Consider the following 18,457-nt stretch of genomic DNA (forward strand, 5'->3'; position numbering starts at 1 on the left):
CAACAATTCTCAGAAGGGTCACTAGATTTCAAACTTTCCTGACCCAAGAACAAAGGAACCTTTGAATCATGTACTTTACTTGCTTTGACCTGCCTCAGCAAAACAGAGTAAAATACTCACCAGAGTATTCTGAAATAACATTGTTTTTGTAGAAACCTGCGAGATTTTCCAAAGCAGTATTTTTCGATCATTTTTAATCTACAATGCTTTCTTCCACAATCCAACGTACAAGTAGTTCCTAAATTTCACTTATTCACATATTGCATTCATTATAGTTGCCATATCCAAGTGCCACTCATATTATCTTAATATTTTTTGCGTCAATTTTAAATTTGACTAAAGCATTTTAACCTTATTCAGTAGTAATAACAGTAAAAATCAAAGATTGTTGAGTATTTATAACATACACTAAAATATAAACATTTTTAAAAAGTTGAAGTATTTGTTTTATTTAAATCACAAATAATATAATTCTCATACCACACTTTGGCAAAACTATTCTATATTATTAGTTCAGATACCACTTCCTTAAGGTGACCTTCCCTTTCACCCTATACTAACTTAAGTCTTTTGGTTAAGCATACCTCAAAAACTCCCATTGTTAGTATTTAGCATACTTGAAAAAGATATGTATATACAGAAATAGTATTTACTATTATTAACAGTATTAGCTGACATGTCTTGAGCCCTTATATGTGCCAGGCTCTGTTCTAAGCATTTGATAAGCATTATCTCCTATAACCTTATAAGAACCATAGGAAGCAGGTATTATCATTAGCTCCCTTTTACAGGTGGAAAAAAAAATGAAAAGTTAAGAAAAGCTCTGAAAAGTTACGTAATTTAAACTAGTTAGCCAAATAAAAAGTGGCCATGCCAGGGTCTGAGTCTATATCCATAACCATTAGACCACAGATCTCTAACACTTAAGTTCTGTAATGTCCAACTGTCTCTCAGAGCCTCAAAGGGAAAGGGATCATGTCTGTCTGGTCCACCAATCCCTGACATATTGTTAGTTCTCAAAAACTATATGCTGAATAAATGCACAAGTTTCCATAAGCCTTAGCCAAGAGGATTTTAGCAAGCAATAGTTACACTGAATATTATTTTTAAACTATACATGAGCCCACCTCCAAATTTTGATTCACTCTGACAGGTGAGGCCAATTGAGACTCTAGATATTACCACATTAAACCATCTCATAAGTCACCTGAGCACAGTTCAAATTAATAATGGACAGTTATAAACGTTTGATATATGTCATTTCCCCCACATGAGACAATCACCTAAGCCCCTAATCAGAAACTTCGTTAATTCTGAATTCCTTTTTACAGAGAAATGTATAGGCTTTTACATATTTACTTCATATAAAATCCTTCCAACTGGGTTGCCACAATCATTATACTCATTTCTAAATGCTAGAAAGAAAATATGACAAGTTTTTGAGATTACAGTTTATAAATATAAAACCCTTTATTTGGCTAGTTCTATCCCTCATATCCACTACTTGTAGTTATCAGTCACTCAGTCACTTAACAAGTAATTCCTGAGACCTGACCATGCACCAGACACTGTGCTGGGCACTGGGGATATAATAGTAAATAAGAGAGAGATAGCTTTTCTCTAACTACCTAACAATAGGAGGAGATAAATAATCCATCAGTTATAAATTCGCTAAGTTATGAAAATCATGTCCCCAGGGTACCACCAGGAACATGTCACATGAGCGTCTAACCGAGCCTAGGGAGAGCTTTCCAGAGAAAGTAACAGCTAAGGTAGAGCTGCCCTAGTCAAGCCCCATGATGGGCTCTGCAGGAAACTAGTGACACTGTTCCCAGCAATAAGGCAGGAAGGAAGAACAAAACACTGTACTTAGAAAGAAATGTGAAAAATGTAGAGAAAGCGTGCTACAAATGTTAATTTTCTAGATATATCTTTTTAATACATAAAGTCTAGTATAGGACTTTCTGTGCATAAAAGTGAAACGGTGTTTAAGGTTAACTTACTTGAACTATCAGAGTAGATGGCATCTTTTCCAAACATGTATAGCTCTCCATCTTTAGAAATAACAGAACTACTTCCATTATTGCAGGCTGTATACACCACAATCTTCCCTTCCATCTTAATTATCTTTTTAGGTTTATAAGGTTTTGATTGCCGTCTGCTCTTAGCTTAAAAAAAAAATTAATTTAAGGCATCTATGTACAAATAAAAATAATGATTTGTATATAAAGCCCAAGGAAAAACATATCATCTTCACTTATCATACACTTTATTTAATTATTTTCACAAAGGCCTGGGCTTCCCAACATGTCAATTAAATGAGTCAATCTGAAAGCCTCATCTCATTAAATGTCTATTAGGCTGTTGCTATCAGATCCTCTTCTTTGTAGTACACTGAAATTCCCAATAAGAAACACCAATTTTCTACCAAACTTCTGGAGAGCCCAATCTCTAGATTAGCACTTATATTATCAATACCATTCCATTATCATATATATATTATATTTATATAAAATATAAATATATAAAGTTATATATATATATATAAATATATATATAATTTTTTAAAATCCCTTTACTCTCAAACTCTATTGCACATGTATTCCTCCAATAGATCCTGGAAAGAAAAATCAGTTCCTCATTCATTCAACACATATTTATTAAGCAGCTACACCTAGTCAGAGATTGAAAGGAAATATGCATATGGAGGGAGAGCAAACAAATTTAAACGTAGATGATTTAAGCAGCCTCTGCTCTCAAAAACTAAATCCCTGAATTGAGCAAAAGATGGGAAATGCCAATCTTTTGTTCCCTTAGTCAATCCCAGTTTTTGCATGCCCTTCTGATTAAAAACATATTGCTGTGTTGCGTACAATTCTGGGATTAAAATACCACTATAACTTTTCTTATAACATGATCTATATACTTATATACAACAACTAAGTTATCTGGTGCTTAAGCAAAGGAAGAATGATGTCCTCCAAACGGTAGAAGGAAAAACTGGCTGGGCTGAAGTTTCTGAGGTATGGTAATACACTTCATGGTTATTTGAAGGGATTTTTTTCAGGATAACATTTATTTACACATGATTTCTACATTAGATGTTAACTTCAAACCTAATCCTCATAAGATGCTACCCCAACTACTACAACGTACAATGTACAAGAGAAGTTCCAAAAACAGAAAAATGACCCTTTGAGGAAAACTGAACAGAAGCATAGGAAAGCTAAGAGATAAACAATAAAAATCCTTTAATTTTTCATTGCTTAGGAATTTTATCACAATGAAATAACACCAAGAACAGTGTTTCATAACTGACACTATTATACAATTTATATAAGGTTTACCTCATTGTGAAATACATACTCTTTGCAAAATTTCCAATATATTACTTCTAAAATATTCTTTCTAAAATAATATATTGGAATAAATTTTTAAAAATAACACCAATTGACAAAACAGATAAATAGCCATGTATGTAATGCATAAGGCATATAAAAATTCATGAATATGAACTCTAGTATGAAATCAGCAATCATAGTTCTTTAATGAACAGTACACCGCAACCATTAACTGAATATTCCTCAATATAAAATCTTCTATTAACTTGGGAAGGTTAGTGCTGTTGAAATTGATATATCTTATGTTAATAAATTCCACAGTATTTTTACTGAATAGTCCACTCACTTGACTCTCCATCTTCTCCTTTACTAGCAGATCCTGTAAAGAATATGCTTCCATCTTCTGCAACTAACAGGGCATGAGAGCCATCATGTCCAACTGAGAAGTGCACAATCTTTGGGGATTTCGTAATTGGTAGCTCAACCCATTTTCCTGCTGAAGGACCCCCTTGTTTGATTCCGAGACTCTGGTATTTGCCAGTGTAATATATCTTAACACATTAAAAAAAAAAAAAGGAATTATAGTGCCTTTTGAAGTAGTGCACCAGGTTTCACATGAGAGAAAAAAACCTCCATACTTTATTGAAAATAAAAATAACAAGAACTCAAACTCTTTCTTTACTACTATTCAACTTCTGAGAGCTGAACAGGAGAGAAATAGGCATATTTTTCCAAAAATATACAGTTCACAAGTTTTTTCATATCTACTCAGGATACTTATCATCTTTCATAAGTATCCTGAATAGGTATGAATAAATACATGCCATAAATCTACTCCAAACATACAACAGAAGGAAATTCATAAAACTGTCAATTCATTTTTCCCAGTGAAAAAAGGCTTACGTACAAATATACTGTATATGCCTCATAATTTTAATTTTCAGCATTCTTTTAATTACCTTACTTTATCCTCACACCCACCAGATAAGAAAAAAATCTTCCATCTCTATAAATAGATCTCTACAATCTATAACTTAATTGTACATGCTCCTACTTTCCCCACCTCGTAGTCTATATGTGTCTGCACATTAACAAAAATTGGCAAGGGATAACCTATTCAAAATAAACCCAAATGTGAATTCACCCCAGCTCAAAAAATTACACAAAGAGCTCCATAATTAAAGTAAATATCTGTAAAAAGGTTAAATTTTATAAAGTTTATGAAGTTTTATACTCAAATGTTACAATTTTCTTTTATATTATTTCAACATAAAATTTTACTATATAAAAAAATTTTAATCAAACTTTAAAATACGATTATGTTTAAACATGTGAACTACGTAAGCTAATCAACTTATTATACCAACTATCTCTTAAAGCAGATAATGTAATTTTTAATCCTAAAAGAATAATTTACCTTTCCATTTGCTGTTTTCATTAGTGCAAACTCTCGTCCTGCACCAAGAATTGCTGACTCCTCATCAAATCCAGTACCTGATAATACAACAAGACTTAATAAATACTGTTACATTTTTAATATGAATAATTTCAAGCAAAAAATAAATAAATAAATAAAAATAATTTCAAGCACAACTCGTGTTAGTTTGAGTGATGAAAAAGTCAATTCAATTAGTATCACTCAAAAACAAGGATGACAGGGTATGTCATATGCCTCAATTTAAAACAATATTAACAGTAGCCACATTACTCCAAGGAAAGATAAAGTCACCATAAGCTCCTTAATTTGTTTCAAATTAGTGCCAAATTATTTTTTTAATGTTAAAAAAATTGTTTAAATCAATGTCAGCCATATTTCTTGAATTAATGAATGAACTAATTTTCATTGGGCATCTATTAGCTATCAGGCATTATAGAATGCATGAGCCTTTTCCTATTTGATCCTCACAGCTATACTGCTTGGCTTATAAATAAGCAAATATATAAAGCTTGGTGAAGTAAGTCCTGACATGAAGTGTCTGGGCTTGAACAATGCCATTCAGATATCTGAATTAAGGTATTTCAGATTCCCTGTTCCAAGCTTTTTTCTATAGGAGAACATTTCACGTAGCTAATCCATGAATTTGAATACATATGTGTGCGCATACACACAAAAACCCTTATGCACATTTTCAAACTGTGAAACTATGAGTAAACAATCATATATAGCACATTTTATGAGTTTGTCCAATTATACAAACTACTAATGAGCTTATGGGATTTTGAAACCCAAAAACTGTGAGTTCAATACAATATTTTTCTCTGGAAAACCAAAAATACTACACAAATGCAAAGTAAATCACTAATGAAGTTTAATAAATTTAATAACAGTCAAAAAAGTTGGGTCTTGCAAGGAATCCCACAAGTTAATAAATGGAATTATTAAACCAGGAACAGTATGGCAAACCAAAATTGAGACCCTCATGGAAACTAGTAATCCTAACTACTACTATGACACTGCAAGAGTAAGTATACTAAGTCCAAGAAATATTCTGTGGACGTCTGCATTTCTGTATCCAAATGAAAGATTCTTAAATCAAACGTTAGGCCAATTACCATTTTCACAATCCACGGGACCATTCTATGACTATCCTGAAAGCCTGTTCAAATAAATATCAAAGGCTTCAAGTTACTCCTAGTTATTTGTACATATCAATTCGTTAAGTGTGCTTCATAGTAACAGACAGCAAAATAGCTACCTAATATAAGCTACAATGTTGAAAACACAATGTTAGTTTTCTAAAGAATCTGAAAATTAAAATGTAGGAGAAAGGTTTTTTTGACCATCTTACTTATAATATGCAAGTCCTTTTCCAGATCAAATAGTGAGATACCACAGGCATGCAAGCATTTTCTGGCCAGCTTAAGTTGTAATTCTTGTTGTAGCACAGGCTCAGTGCTTGTGGCAAATATTCTGACAACAAAGCCATCCTAAGAGAAATAAAACATCCACAGTATTTTGTTACATGAATTGATCTTCTAAGGCTCTACTTTCCATCTAATAAAAATCAAATAATTTACGAGAAAAAGATTCCATTTATACCAGCTTCTCATGACTCAGAATACTTACATCTCTGGAAGCAGCTATCTGATTAATATATTCTCCATCAGTGAATAAAATATTTTGACCTTCAGTGTGACAATCTGTGCAAGAGGAAGAAACAGCAATTACATTACAATATAAATAAACACCTCACAAAGTGACTTTACTCCTCTGTTGAAGTCAGAATGAGAGTTCTCCACACAATAAAGGTAATTTAAACTCAAAGGGAGACTGTGCTTTTTAATAAAGAGTTACAAATTAGCAGAAACTAAACAATCCAACTAATAATACGCATTACATTTTGTGCTTACATTTATAAATATTCCATAATCAAGGACCTGAGAGCCCACCTAATTTCAAAATGAACTAGTATTAGATACAGTCTGATAATAAACATGCACCACAATGAACAAACTATAATGTGGTTATAATCAATTCAATACAATCCATGCGAGGTAGGCAACACTCTACCTTCAGACATACATCACAGTCATTAGTGTCACATAAAAATACAGATAGACCTAAAGCTTCTGCATTTGAGGTCTATGGTGTCCAACTACAGATATCCCTTGCTTTATAATATAGAACTGGCTGTACCGTTTCCACTTAGGTTTAATGCTTATTTCCAGTATTTATTAGCATTTAGCATGCTATACACTTTTTAAATGTTCACCCTTCATAGAACAAATCTATGGTTATGTGTTTCTTTTTGTGTCAAAGTTTTCATATATTTTGGCTGAAATGCCATATTTCATCAATACTGTATATACCTCTGTGGAACAGTGCACTATACTTTGATCAAAATAATGCACAAGTGTAACTGCAACAAGGGATACCAGTATTACAGAAGGACCGGTGGGACAGTGTGTTAGTGATTGCTACTAAATAACATGAAACTACGAGCAACTCAGTATCTAAGTATAAACTGTATCCTTTTGGAAAAACAAATGTTCAGCAAGCAAGTATAAAAGCACACACATTTCCCAAAATAACTGCAGAGAACTAGGATGAATCTCTCCATTAATTACAATACCAAAAAATAATATTTCATTTCTATTTGCACCTGAATCAGCAAAACATAAAATTCTGGTTTTGGAATGCAGGAATGGAGCCCACCCAAATAAGCTGAGTTACTCTATATCTTTGCCCAGGAGCTTCATACTAGCATACTTCCTTATTATAAATAGGCAAAACACAGGCAGACCCTTACCAAATAGAGAATTCAGTGATCACAAACTGGAAATAGAAACTGGGAGACAAGGCCCACTGGTAGCCCAAGAGACTTGGTAATCAAAGAGAGGAGAAATCGAAAGAAAGAGTTCCTAGTCCACTGTACAGAATACAAAGAGGCGCAAGAAAGATGCTTCTCAAGCTCTAAGCTGTAAGATTTTAAACTAAAAAGCAAAGAAGAAAAACTCATTATAATTTCAGATAAACGCAGGGGTGAGGAGTGAAGCGGCGCAAGAAGAGTAGCAAAAACCCTCATGATCTGAGGCAACCTGTCACTAGACACGAAGAGTAAACCACACAGGGATACAATATAAAAGGTATGCCAACACATCAAGGCTAAATGACAACAGGGGAAAAAAAAGTATGTTTTCAGCTCATCAGTGCTGGGTTGAAAATAACTTATTTATAAACTAGTCTGTAAGACAAGTTGGAACATGAGGCTCAAGGAATTACCAGATTTCTGTCAATCGTAAACGTGGTATTCATTACCATCTATAAACCTGACAGTTCACTTCTGCTCCTTCTTGATGGGAAAGCTACAGAGCAGAGTTGCCCCTAGCTAGGGAAAAAAGGACTATTAAAGAAACTGCCTCCCAGGTCAAAGAAAAGGAAAAATGACAACAGGCTTCTTCAGGCTTGAAGGCAAGTCTTCCTGCTGCGTGACTTCAAAAAGATTTTTCTCTTTATCCTTTCTGTATCCTTCATGTAACGTTATAAAACAGCATCTTCGGGAAAATATCAAGATACACAACATGGGACTATCTCCCCCAGTCTGGTTCCTTCTTCACCATGAATATGGTACATATTTGTGAAACACAGAAAGCCACATTTGTATTGTTAAAAGGTGCATTTCATATGTTAAATGAAGTAGAGGGATATAAACTGAAACATTAACAAGTCATTTTTTACCATGATGGAATAAATAAAAGAGCTGTAAGTAGACCATTTTCAAATGGTCTTTCTCAGTCACAATCTCTGTTGAATGATCAGGGTTTTTCAGAAGTAAACCCTTTACATTAGTATTCATCTGTTGGGCAGGGAGTCATGGAAGGATTAACAATTTTTCTTCCAAGACATCCTAAAACGACCTGCACAAAGACAGAGCGATAGGGATGCCCATTGCAGTGAAATTTATTATACATTGCAAAAAATTAGATGGGACCTCCATTTCAAATATTAATCAATGGAATATATTTTATAACATTAAAATGATGTTACAGAAGACTAGTTAATGGCCTGGAAATATATTCAGAATATTAAGTGAAAGGGGTAGCTTAAAAAAGCAATATGTAGCATACAATCACTTATGTACAAGTATGTACATAATATACACAGGAAAAAGACAGGAAGGATATTCACTGATATGTTGGTAGTGTTTATAGATGGGAAGTGGGGTTACAATTAATTTTTATTTTGTTTTGCTTATATAATAGTTGTACAATAAATATGATTACTTTTAATATATGGGGTACATGTTATTATTTCAAAATATTTTTATTATTATCATAATCATCAGCATCATCGTTAGGACCAGAGACATGGCCTGGGACTTGTGATAATTAAAAAACAAACAAATAAACAAACAAACAAATAAAACCCTGTAGACATATCTGAAAACAGACAGTTATTTACAAAATGGCTTTAATAAGTTATCTGTTTTCCAAAGTAGCTTTATTTATGAAACACACATGAAATGTGACATTTACCTTAACATGGCATCAGGTACACTAATTTAGATATATGTAGACAAAGTAATATTCAAGTAAATGTTTGATGAAGTTATAAAAATATCTTAAAAATTAACAAGCAGCCAGGGAGCAATTATCCTTTTCAATGTGTTCTTCAGAAGTTCTCAGTCATTTTCAGATGGCCACGTGCCTCGAAGTAATATTGCTGCTTACCATGAAATTGTTGGTAGACACATTAAACATTCAAGATTTTAGTATAAACAAGCTCCTTTAGAATGTATTAAAGATACAAGCAAATTCAAATACCTTACAATGGAGAATATACTATGCATTTGCCCGGTGTTCCACAAAATTTAAGATTCACTGCCTAAGAACTTAGACAGCACAGTGATCTGAAGGATAAATACATATGTACAACCTCAAAATTAAAGCAAAATGAATTCTGTCCAAAATGGCTTATCAGAGTATTATTAAAAAGTATAAATGATAGAATTTTAAAAATTCCTGACCCACCCTAAAATCTGTCTCTGAAAACACTTTAAAATAAAGAGGAAAACCCAAAGTACACTGTTGGTAAAGTCAAAATAAACAGAAGGTTCTTTACATCAAGGTTATTTGAGAGCCAGAGTCGTGGATTTATTAGGAGCAACAAAGCAACATCTCCCCACTAATTGAGGAGTTGAAGCAGTCATGGTGGGGTAAGGGTCGGGGGGGGCGGTCAGGCTACAGAATGTGGGCAAGAATTTGAAAACAAGTATTAAAACACTTCATACTATATTTATGGTATCTGTTTTTCTCAGATGCATTAATTTTATATAGACTATAAAATGCTTTGCATGTTAAGATTTCTTTAACCCATTTGTAAGCAAGCACTATTCCTTGCTAACCATTCTTTATATGTCTCAGTGGCCTAACATGCACATCTCTTAAAATCACCTGTGAAGAAAACAGATGACTAGCTGAGTAACATACCTGGTAACATTACAGTACCATCCTGTTCCAGTGTTTCAGGGCTTATTCTTATGGCTGTCATGCTGTGGTTATTCATATCTCTATACAATAAATAACCCTGATAACAACAAAAAATTTTGCTATGTTATATGTTAAAATATTTTTTCATTAACCACTTAGTAGAAAAAGTAGCCATAGAGGTCTGTATTACAGTTTTTTGAGGTACAATAATACATCAATATTGATGTCTAAAATACACTAAAGATTTAAAACAGAAGAACCTGAGTATATTGATACTTTAATAAGAGGAGGTATTATACACCACTGAGTATCAATTTAACCTATTAATTCTCAGATACACCACACAAGACAGTAAAAACATTTTGGTTATTTTGGTCAAAATTATCATATCACTTGCCAAGTAAATAATAGAAATGACTGCTGTTTCCTTCACAAATATTTAGGTTAATATTTAAAAATCAGTAGTGGTTTTAGATAGAATGGTATGTCATTGAACATATTTCTGTAAATGTATTTCCCATGTTATTATTTGTTAGATAAAATACAGCAGTGGCAAATAAAAATGTGATATTTTAAACCAGGTTATGTTTTAACAGACAATTACTGAGTAATTAACTTGATATTTAAAATTTAATTTCAGAATCTCCCCAAAAGTTGAGTAAGATTATTTTTCATGCAACAATAATTTTTTTAATTTTCAGAATGCTTTCAAATATCTTTTTTCATCTGATGCTGACAACAAACTTTGAGCTAGGCAAGACAGGAGTGCAGGGACATCTTTATTCTATATTCTGCCACAAGGAAACTTGGGCTTCACTTCTCAGGAAAGGATAGTATAGAAGTAAACACTTCTGGCCCTCTGACCATCATTCATTTGCTTCATCGTTCGTTTGCTTCATGCATCCAACTGCTGACACCCTCTGGCCGTGTCAGTCAGGTGATGAGATCACAGCATTAAGAGAGCAATATGGGCCTAGCTCTTTTCTCTCATTGGTGATACTCTGCATGATCCTCCATGCAGGCAGCTATCTACTGGGCAGGCCACACACTGTTCCCTGGAGTGTACTGATCTAGACTTAGAATGAAGGAATTTGTGGTAAAAAGCTCTAATTTGGCTTTGGGTCACAGTTACATTCCTAATTCAGATTTGTAAATGATAAAGGTGGTCTCTGATTCTTAACTAGAGGCTCTCTTAAACAAGAACTCCAACAGAAGACATACTTGTTCCCATTTTACAGCTAAATCACACAGGATCAAATAAATTAGCTGAGTTGTCCACAGACACACAGCTAGTAAGAAGCAGGGCCAGACCTAAAAGTAAATCTCTCATGAATTCTAAGTCAATGTTCTTTATACTACACCATACCACTGTTACAGTCATATTATTAAAAAATATGCTCTTATCTGTTTAAATAGAAGTGATATTATTTATTGATTAAACAAATATGGACCACATATTTTAAAAGATAAGAAAGAAAAGTTTGGTTTATTGTGGATATTCTCCTACCTGAGCATACCCTAACCAAGACTTTTTTTCTTTTCTGTTTCTGATGCGAGATGTAGAATTATATATATGGCCCTGTGAAACAACAAAAGTTAGTTCTATCAACAATTTTGTAATTAATAATCAGTGAAAAATAACATAAATGGATGAATGACATTTAATATGTATGTTCCATTTTGATTTTCAAAGAAATAATATTACATCAAAATTAGATGGTGCTCTAAAAATAAAGCAAGAAGCAAACAGAACACAATTCAGTATTAGACATGACTTCCACTATGATTAAGAGCTGTAAGGAATCACCTACCCTCACTGTTCCACTGTATCCAGAGCCTATTTTGTATAATCCGTCTTTGCATAACAGATAAAGAAAAAATCCATCATTCTGAAGTAGACATTGATCATCTTCATCAACAGATATTTCTTTTAATGGCCACTTGTGCATTAAAGCTGCTTTCTTAATGCCATTGCTAAACCAGTCCTGAATTTGAATTTTTCCCACCAACACTGCCTGTACACTTCTCTGTAGTGAATTTAGTATCATTGGCACCTAGTCAAGAGAAGAAAAACACAAAAAGACATTTTTAAATGTCTCAAACACAAAACAGACAAGATAAAGATACTTTATTAATATATCATCATTTATAAGAAAAAAATTATTCAGAATGATCATGTTTAGCTTGTCAGCAAAAAGTACCAACTAGAAAATCTATAAGAAACAATTCTCAAGCAAGACAAAATAAAAATGTAAATCCAAAGAATATTAATTTGTATTGGTGACCAAAAACACTGAAATATGCATCTTTCTCCAAAACACCAGGCAATCAGTACTACGTATGACTTTAAGTTTCATAAAATAAAACATACTAGATTAGTAAAAAGTATGAATACTGATATACATTTTTTGTATTAGAGTGCACTCAAGCCAAAATGATATCTTTGGTATGATATGTATATCCATTAATATACTTCATGATAATGAAGTGCAAAATTAAGCATAAGAGAAATACGGCTGCTTCTACAGATGAAACAAAATTTCCAGTATTTCTCTTCTACTTTGCTTCTTTATTACGCTTAATACCCATTAACATCAACAATTTTCCATGATACAAAAATTTAACTGTATGAATTGTGTATTCATTCAGCATTCATTTAACCAATATTTATCAAGTATCTATTGTTTGTTGTAAATGAGTCCTCAAGTTACCAGCATGGGACCAATACTCGGCCACCAGAGAAAACTCCCTGGCTCCTCATTTTTTGCCTCTCTTTCACTGCCCAAGGATGGCTGCCATACATCTGACTACAGGGCAAGACCCTGGGGCACTGTACTAGCCCCAGTTCTCCAGCTGCACTGTCCAATATAGCAGCCACTAGCCACATGTGACTACTGAGCTCCTGAAATGGGTTTGCTGGAAATATAAAATACACACTGGATTTTGAAAACTTAGTATTAAAAACAAGAGTATAAATTTTCTTAATAATTTTATATTGATTACATGTTGAAATTATTTTCTGGATATATTGAGAAAAATCCATTACTAAAATTAACTTCATCTGTTTCTATCTTTTTAATGTGGCTAATAGAAACACTTAAATTACATATGTGGGTTACATTATATTACTATTGGACAGCACTGTTCTAGAGGGTAGAGATTTCAGAGGGATAACTAACCCACTGTTCACAGGTATGTTCTCTTCCCCTTCGAGTTCTAAGGCCTCTGACCCAATCAAAATATGGAACTCTTACTTTTATAAAACTTTTATTTACGTATATGGTTGGATACTACAAATTCTCTTCCTAGAACAAACTACGTTAAACTTAAAACTATTTTATCTAGAATCAATATCCTTATATAATATGTCAAAGCTTCACTTTCAGTTTTTCTGTTTTTGTTTCAGATACTTTCTATTGGGTCTATTATGAAAGATGATGCTCCTCCTCTCTTCCCAAATCCTCAGAACTGAGCTGTACAATAATTTCTGGTTAAACCAGTAGTCAGAGGTCATTTCACTATGTCTGTGTGATCATGGTTCAGAACTGAGCCAACTGCATTACATACTACATTTCCCTTATATAATTTTTCTTTTTCTTCATCGAGTCAACAATTGCCCTATTTTTGCGTTTGCTAAGTTTTTTCTATACCTACCCCTAAGTGCTCCTCATACTCCTCTCAATAGAGTCAAACACATCATTTCTACTTTTTCCCCTTGGCAACATCCCTCAAGAGGCCCTACTCCAGTCTAGACTAAGGACAAGGTCAGGCACAGAGGTTAAAAATGTTCCATGCCTTGCATGTTCAAAAGCATCTTTATCTTCCCTCAAACATGACTGACAATTGAGCTAGATATAGTGACATCATTTTCGCTCAGAACTTTGAAGGCACTGTTTGTTATTTTCTATGCCAATGTTGCTTTTGAGCAGTCCAATGGCATTCTGCCTAATCTTTGGTATATAACCTATCCTTGCACTCTGGAACATTATTTTCCCTTTATGGTCTGTTATGATTTTGCAACGTTATACCTGGTGTGAGTCTTTTGCCATTCATTGTGTTGGGCACTGAGGGTGTGTTCTGTCAATCTGAAAATAAGTATCTTTGGTGGATGGGAATTTTCCTTATAAAGCTTAGGTAATTTCCTCCTCTCTGCTTGAATACCTATTAGATATTGGATTTTCTGGAAGGATGCTCTAATTTTACTTTATATCACCTATTTTCTTTCTCTCTCTTTTTTCTATTGTCTGGGGACCTCTTTAATCTGAACTTCTAACCCTTCTACTGATTTTCATGCTGCTATCTTATTTTTTTTTAACTTGTAAAAACTCTTTGCTCTGAGTTTTTTTTTAAATACTGCTGTTTAATGTAAATAATCATTTTCACATCCCTCTTCAAAATACTAATTACAGTTTTCTTAGAGCTTTTCTGTTCCCTATACTCTTTTCATCAAAGTTTCTTTTATTATTATTATTACTATTTTTACTTATTTGGGGGATTCTGTCTTTCATGTTAGTCTAGTGATACTTGGCTGTGCACTTATTTTTAAAGAGTAAGCGACTAAAAATCTGATAGGAAGCTGCTATGAATGGACAGGGTGTGAAAGATAGTGAGCTCACCTCAGAATGATCATACTAAGTTTAGCAGTTTCATTGGAGGATCTCCCAGACACCCCCCTGCCCCGCCAAATGTCCACATCTATACGTCTTTTCTCACTTTTTCTCCAAAGAAGGATCTGCCAGTCTTTTTCCTAGAAGCTATAAGCCTCACCCCCAGTGTACTGGGAACTCAGTGAGGATTAAGAAATTTCATCATCGGGCCTTCCCTGGTGGCGCAGTGGTTGAGAGTCCGCCTGCCGATGCAGGGGACACAGGTTCATGCCCCAGTCCGGGAAGATCCCACATGCCGTGGAGCGGCTAGGCCCATGAGCCACTGAGCCTGCACTCCACAATGGGAGAGGCCACAACAGTGAGAGGCCCGCGTACCACAAAAAAAAAAAAAAAGAAAAGAAAAGAAATTTCATCATCGATACGGAGACTTTCACTTAATCTCCATCTTCAGCCTGGCTCCTCAATTCCACTCTCAGCTGTGCCTGGTTTCCCCTGGCCTCTCTGGCTCAATTTCTTTAGACAGCAAACCTAACTCTTAGGGGTATGAGAGAAGGACAGCTGACTGGCTGGGAAGTGTAGAGGAAGGGCTCTGGGGTTCTCGAGCTTTCATTACACAGACTTCCAATCAATTTTTAGCTCTTCCCCTCACCACCACTTTCCAGGTATTTATTGCTTCCAATTCTAAATCCTATCTATAGTTTTATGTGAAAATCAACTTACTTTCTATGGGCACTAGCCTCTTGAGAAGCTTAAGTTTAAGCTCTCCCCAATATTTATCTTCTAAAAATGTGTCCCATTCTTAAAAGTTTATACTTTAAAAAAATCCTTTATTATAATCTTAGTGTAAACTGCAGGGATGGAGGGGAGAACAGAAACTAAAGTGTCTTCAACATGGCTCTGTTTCTCTCATGCTTTCTAACAGGGTATTAAAGTTTTAAGAAAACCCAGTGCTACAATCAGAAGTCTCAGATATACCCCTTTTCCTATCCTATTGATTTTCTCTCACCGACACTGTGGCAGGACCTAGAGAATTTATTCTGATAAACCAGACTTCCTTAAACTGAGGATTCCAAGTCATTCACCAATTCTGGAAAATCTTAGCCATTATTTCAAATACTGCCTCTCCACAAATCTACCACTGCCTTGTGGAACGCAGGTTGTACTGATACTTTAGACTTTCTCATTCTCTATCCATGTTTCTTATTTTTCATATTTTGTCTCTCTGTGCCGCATTCTGAATAATTTTTTCTTCTTTATCTTTCAGTTCCCTGCTCCTATCTTCAACTGTATTATCCACTGGTTAACTCATCCTCTAAGTTTCTAATTGTAAGTATTTGGTTTTTCATTTCCAGGAGTTCTATTTGGTTCATTTTCTGACCTGATTACTTTTTATATCCTTATTCCTTAATAATACTTTTGATACTTAATAATAATACTTTAACTATACTGAATATGTATACACATATATTTTATACTCTATATCAAATAATTTCAATATATATAGACTTGGCAAGATTGATTCCGCTATATTTCTTTCTACTAACTCTCAATGACAGAGCCTTTTTTCTATGTCCTTTTTGTTTGTGAGTTCAGATACAGCAGAGGTGTGTTTGTGGGAGGCCTCTGAAGTAGGAGGTTCATCCCTCCAGAACGGATTTTAGTCTCCTTCAATAAGGCACCTTACAGTACTACTACCAGCCCTACCTTACTTTAAACTCTCAGCTTAAGCTTGTTGGAAAAAGATAAGTAATATGCATTTGGATCCCAAAATAATTTGAGATGTTACAGTTATACATTTTCAGACTTTTCTCCCCCCAGTCATAGCCTGGCCAAGAGAGTTTTGTGAAATGAAGTAGGTAGGTGGAATGGGGCCAAATCATGAAGAACACTATGTGCCATGTTAAGATAACAGGTTTTAATATGGCGTTTGGCCTGGAGTTGGGTATGTAGCGACGGGGCAGGTCTACAGAGAACCTCGGCTGTGGGTTCAGGGGATCAAGAGTTTTGTGCAGCGTAGTGCTTGAGCATAATATTGCAGTCAGACAGATACGCGTTCAAGCCCTGTCTCTGCCATCTGGCAGCTCGCTACGCTATAACTACACTAAACTTCTTCCAGCCTTCAGTATTCTACTCTTACTCTTATTTTCATGCTTTAGCACATGGATACCAAGAACATTCTCTCTCTACACCACCAATACCAACACCTCCTCCCTCTGCACTGGCTAGTCTCAACTCGCTGTTTAGATCTCATGTCATAGCCTCTGGAATAAATCTACATAAAAATAAATCACTGGATTCTAATAGGTACATGTGTTTATGGTCACTATGCTTTTAAAATTTGGCATTGATATTTGAATGTTTGTGTTTATTCTATTAAAATTTTGTAAGTATTTTTATATTTTAAGCATATATTTAAACTAAAATTTTGCTGAACCCTCAAAGCACAGCTGCAGAATAATTCGGAAATCACTGAATTAGAGGACTTCAAAATAAGTAAGGACCATAAAAACGGAAAAGAGGACTTCAGGCAGGACAAAAAGAGGGAAAAGAATAAGAATAGAAACCTAGAGTAAGGAGACTGCTCGTATTTGACAAGGAAAGTTCAAAATCACTGAGTAAGTCACAGAAAATAGCCCATTTACCCCTTTTGCTATCTTTGGCCCACTAATACCGGGACTGAGGCATCCCTTCCATGTGTTCTGGAGGTCATCCAAGGGGCCAGAGAAAAGCACATAACAGAGACTTAAAACTGTAACTTCTCACTCAATTTCCAGAACAGTCCAAAAGAATTAAATCAAGTTTGCCTATAAGTAGGGTTATATTTCCCACTACTAGCAAGGATGAGGAGCGTATCCCACAACTGCACATTAAAAGTTCAAAATGCTATACGTGAAGCTGAAGTAGTTCAGAAACAAATCAATTCATGAAAAACTATAATCAACCAATCAAAAATACAGTAAAAATGATATATCCTTTTCTTTCAATACAGAAAAGATTTTTAGAAACTATGAAGGAATTCCATACTTGAAAATTCAGGGCAAGATGGGAGGCGGGGGAAGGCAGAGAGCAAGGCAATGCAATGAAAACGGAGGCTGTAATGCTGACACAAAGACCAGGTTAAAGATTTAAGCTTTTGCCAAATTTCACTTTATTACCTTTAATGTCACAGAGTTAAACACATGTAGCTTAGCTCAAATAGCTTAGATTATTTATATATCAACCTTGAACACATCAAACCACTATACTGAGTGAGAAAAAGCAGACATTGCTTTGACAGAAACTGAGGTGAAATTGCAACTTGGCATCCTATCAATTTCTAAGCAGCTAGAGATATGAAATACCTGAATAGTTTGGCAAGCATGGCTGCCATTGTTGGTGAGGATAGCAGAGATGGCCTGAAGTGTCCTTCCTGTTTCTCCCCAAGAAGCCACCAGACTAAAGAGACAAGCACAGGAAAGTGCTGTCAGAGACTGTCCTGTGCTGTCATTCATTCCAGTACTTCGAACAGTGATTTCCAGAAGGAGCTGGAAGAGAGACTCTGTGGATAAAATAGAACTCAATTATATTCATTTAACACAC

At 34.5% G+C, this 18,457-nt stretch overlaps 1 protein-coding gene across 7 annotated transcripts in view; it reads right to left on the reverse strand.

The window, feature by feature from the left end:
- Positions 1–18,457, reverse strand: part of MYCBP2 (MYC binding protein 2) — a 271,756-nt gene that overhangs the window by 206,194 nt on the left and 47,105 nt on the right. For all 7 annotated transcript variants that reach the window (XM_024753921.1, XM_024753923.1, XM_024753924.1 and 4 more), the window contains exons 5-13: positions 18,220–18,416; positions 12,083–12,325; positions 11,779–11,850; positions 10,272–10,368; positions 6,409–6,482; positions 6,131–6,269; positions 4,759–4,835; positions 3,688–3,892; positions 2,004–2,168 (exon numbers count right to left, since the gene is read on the reverse strand). In XM_024753921.1, the coding sequence (XP_024609689.1) occupies positions 2,004–2,168; positions 3,688–3,892; positions 4,759–4,835; positions 6,131–6,269; positions 6,409–6,482; positions 10,272–10,368; positions 11,779–11,850; positions 12,083–12,325; positions 18,220–18,416 (1,269 nt within the window). The remainder of the gene's footprint in view (positions 1–2,003; positions 2,169–3,687; positions 3,893–4,758; positions 4,836–6,130; positions 6,270–6,408; positions 6,483–10,271; positions 10,369–11,778; positions 11,851–12,082; positions 12,326–18,219; positions 18,417–18,457) is intronic.

This window comes from Neophocaena asiaeorientalis, unplaced genomic scaffold (assembly GCF_003031525.2).
Source record: "Neophocaena asiaeorientalis asiaeorientalis breed wild unplaced genomic scaffold, Neophocaena_asiaeorientalis_V1.1 scaffold212, whole genome shotgun sequence".
Classification (NCBI taxonomy): domain Eukaryota; kingdom Metazoa; phylum Chordata; class Mammalia; order Artiodactyla; family Phocoenidae; genus Neophocaena; species Neophocaena asiaeorientalis.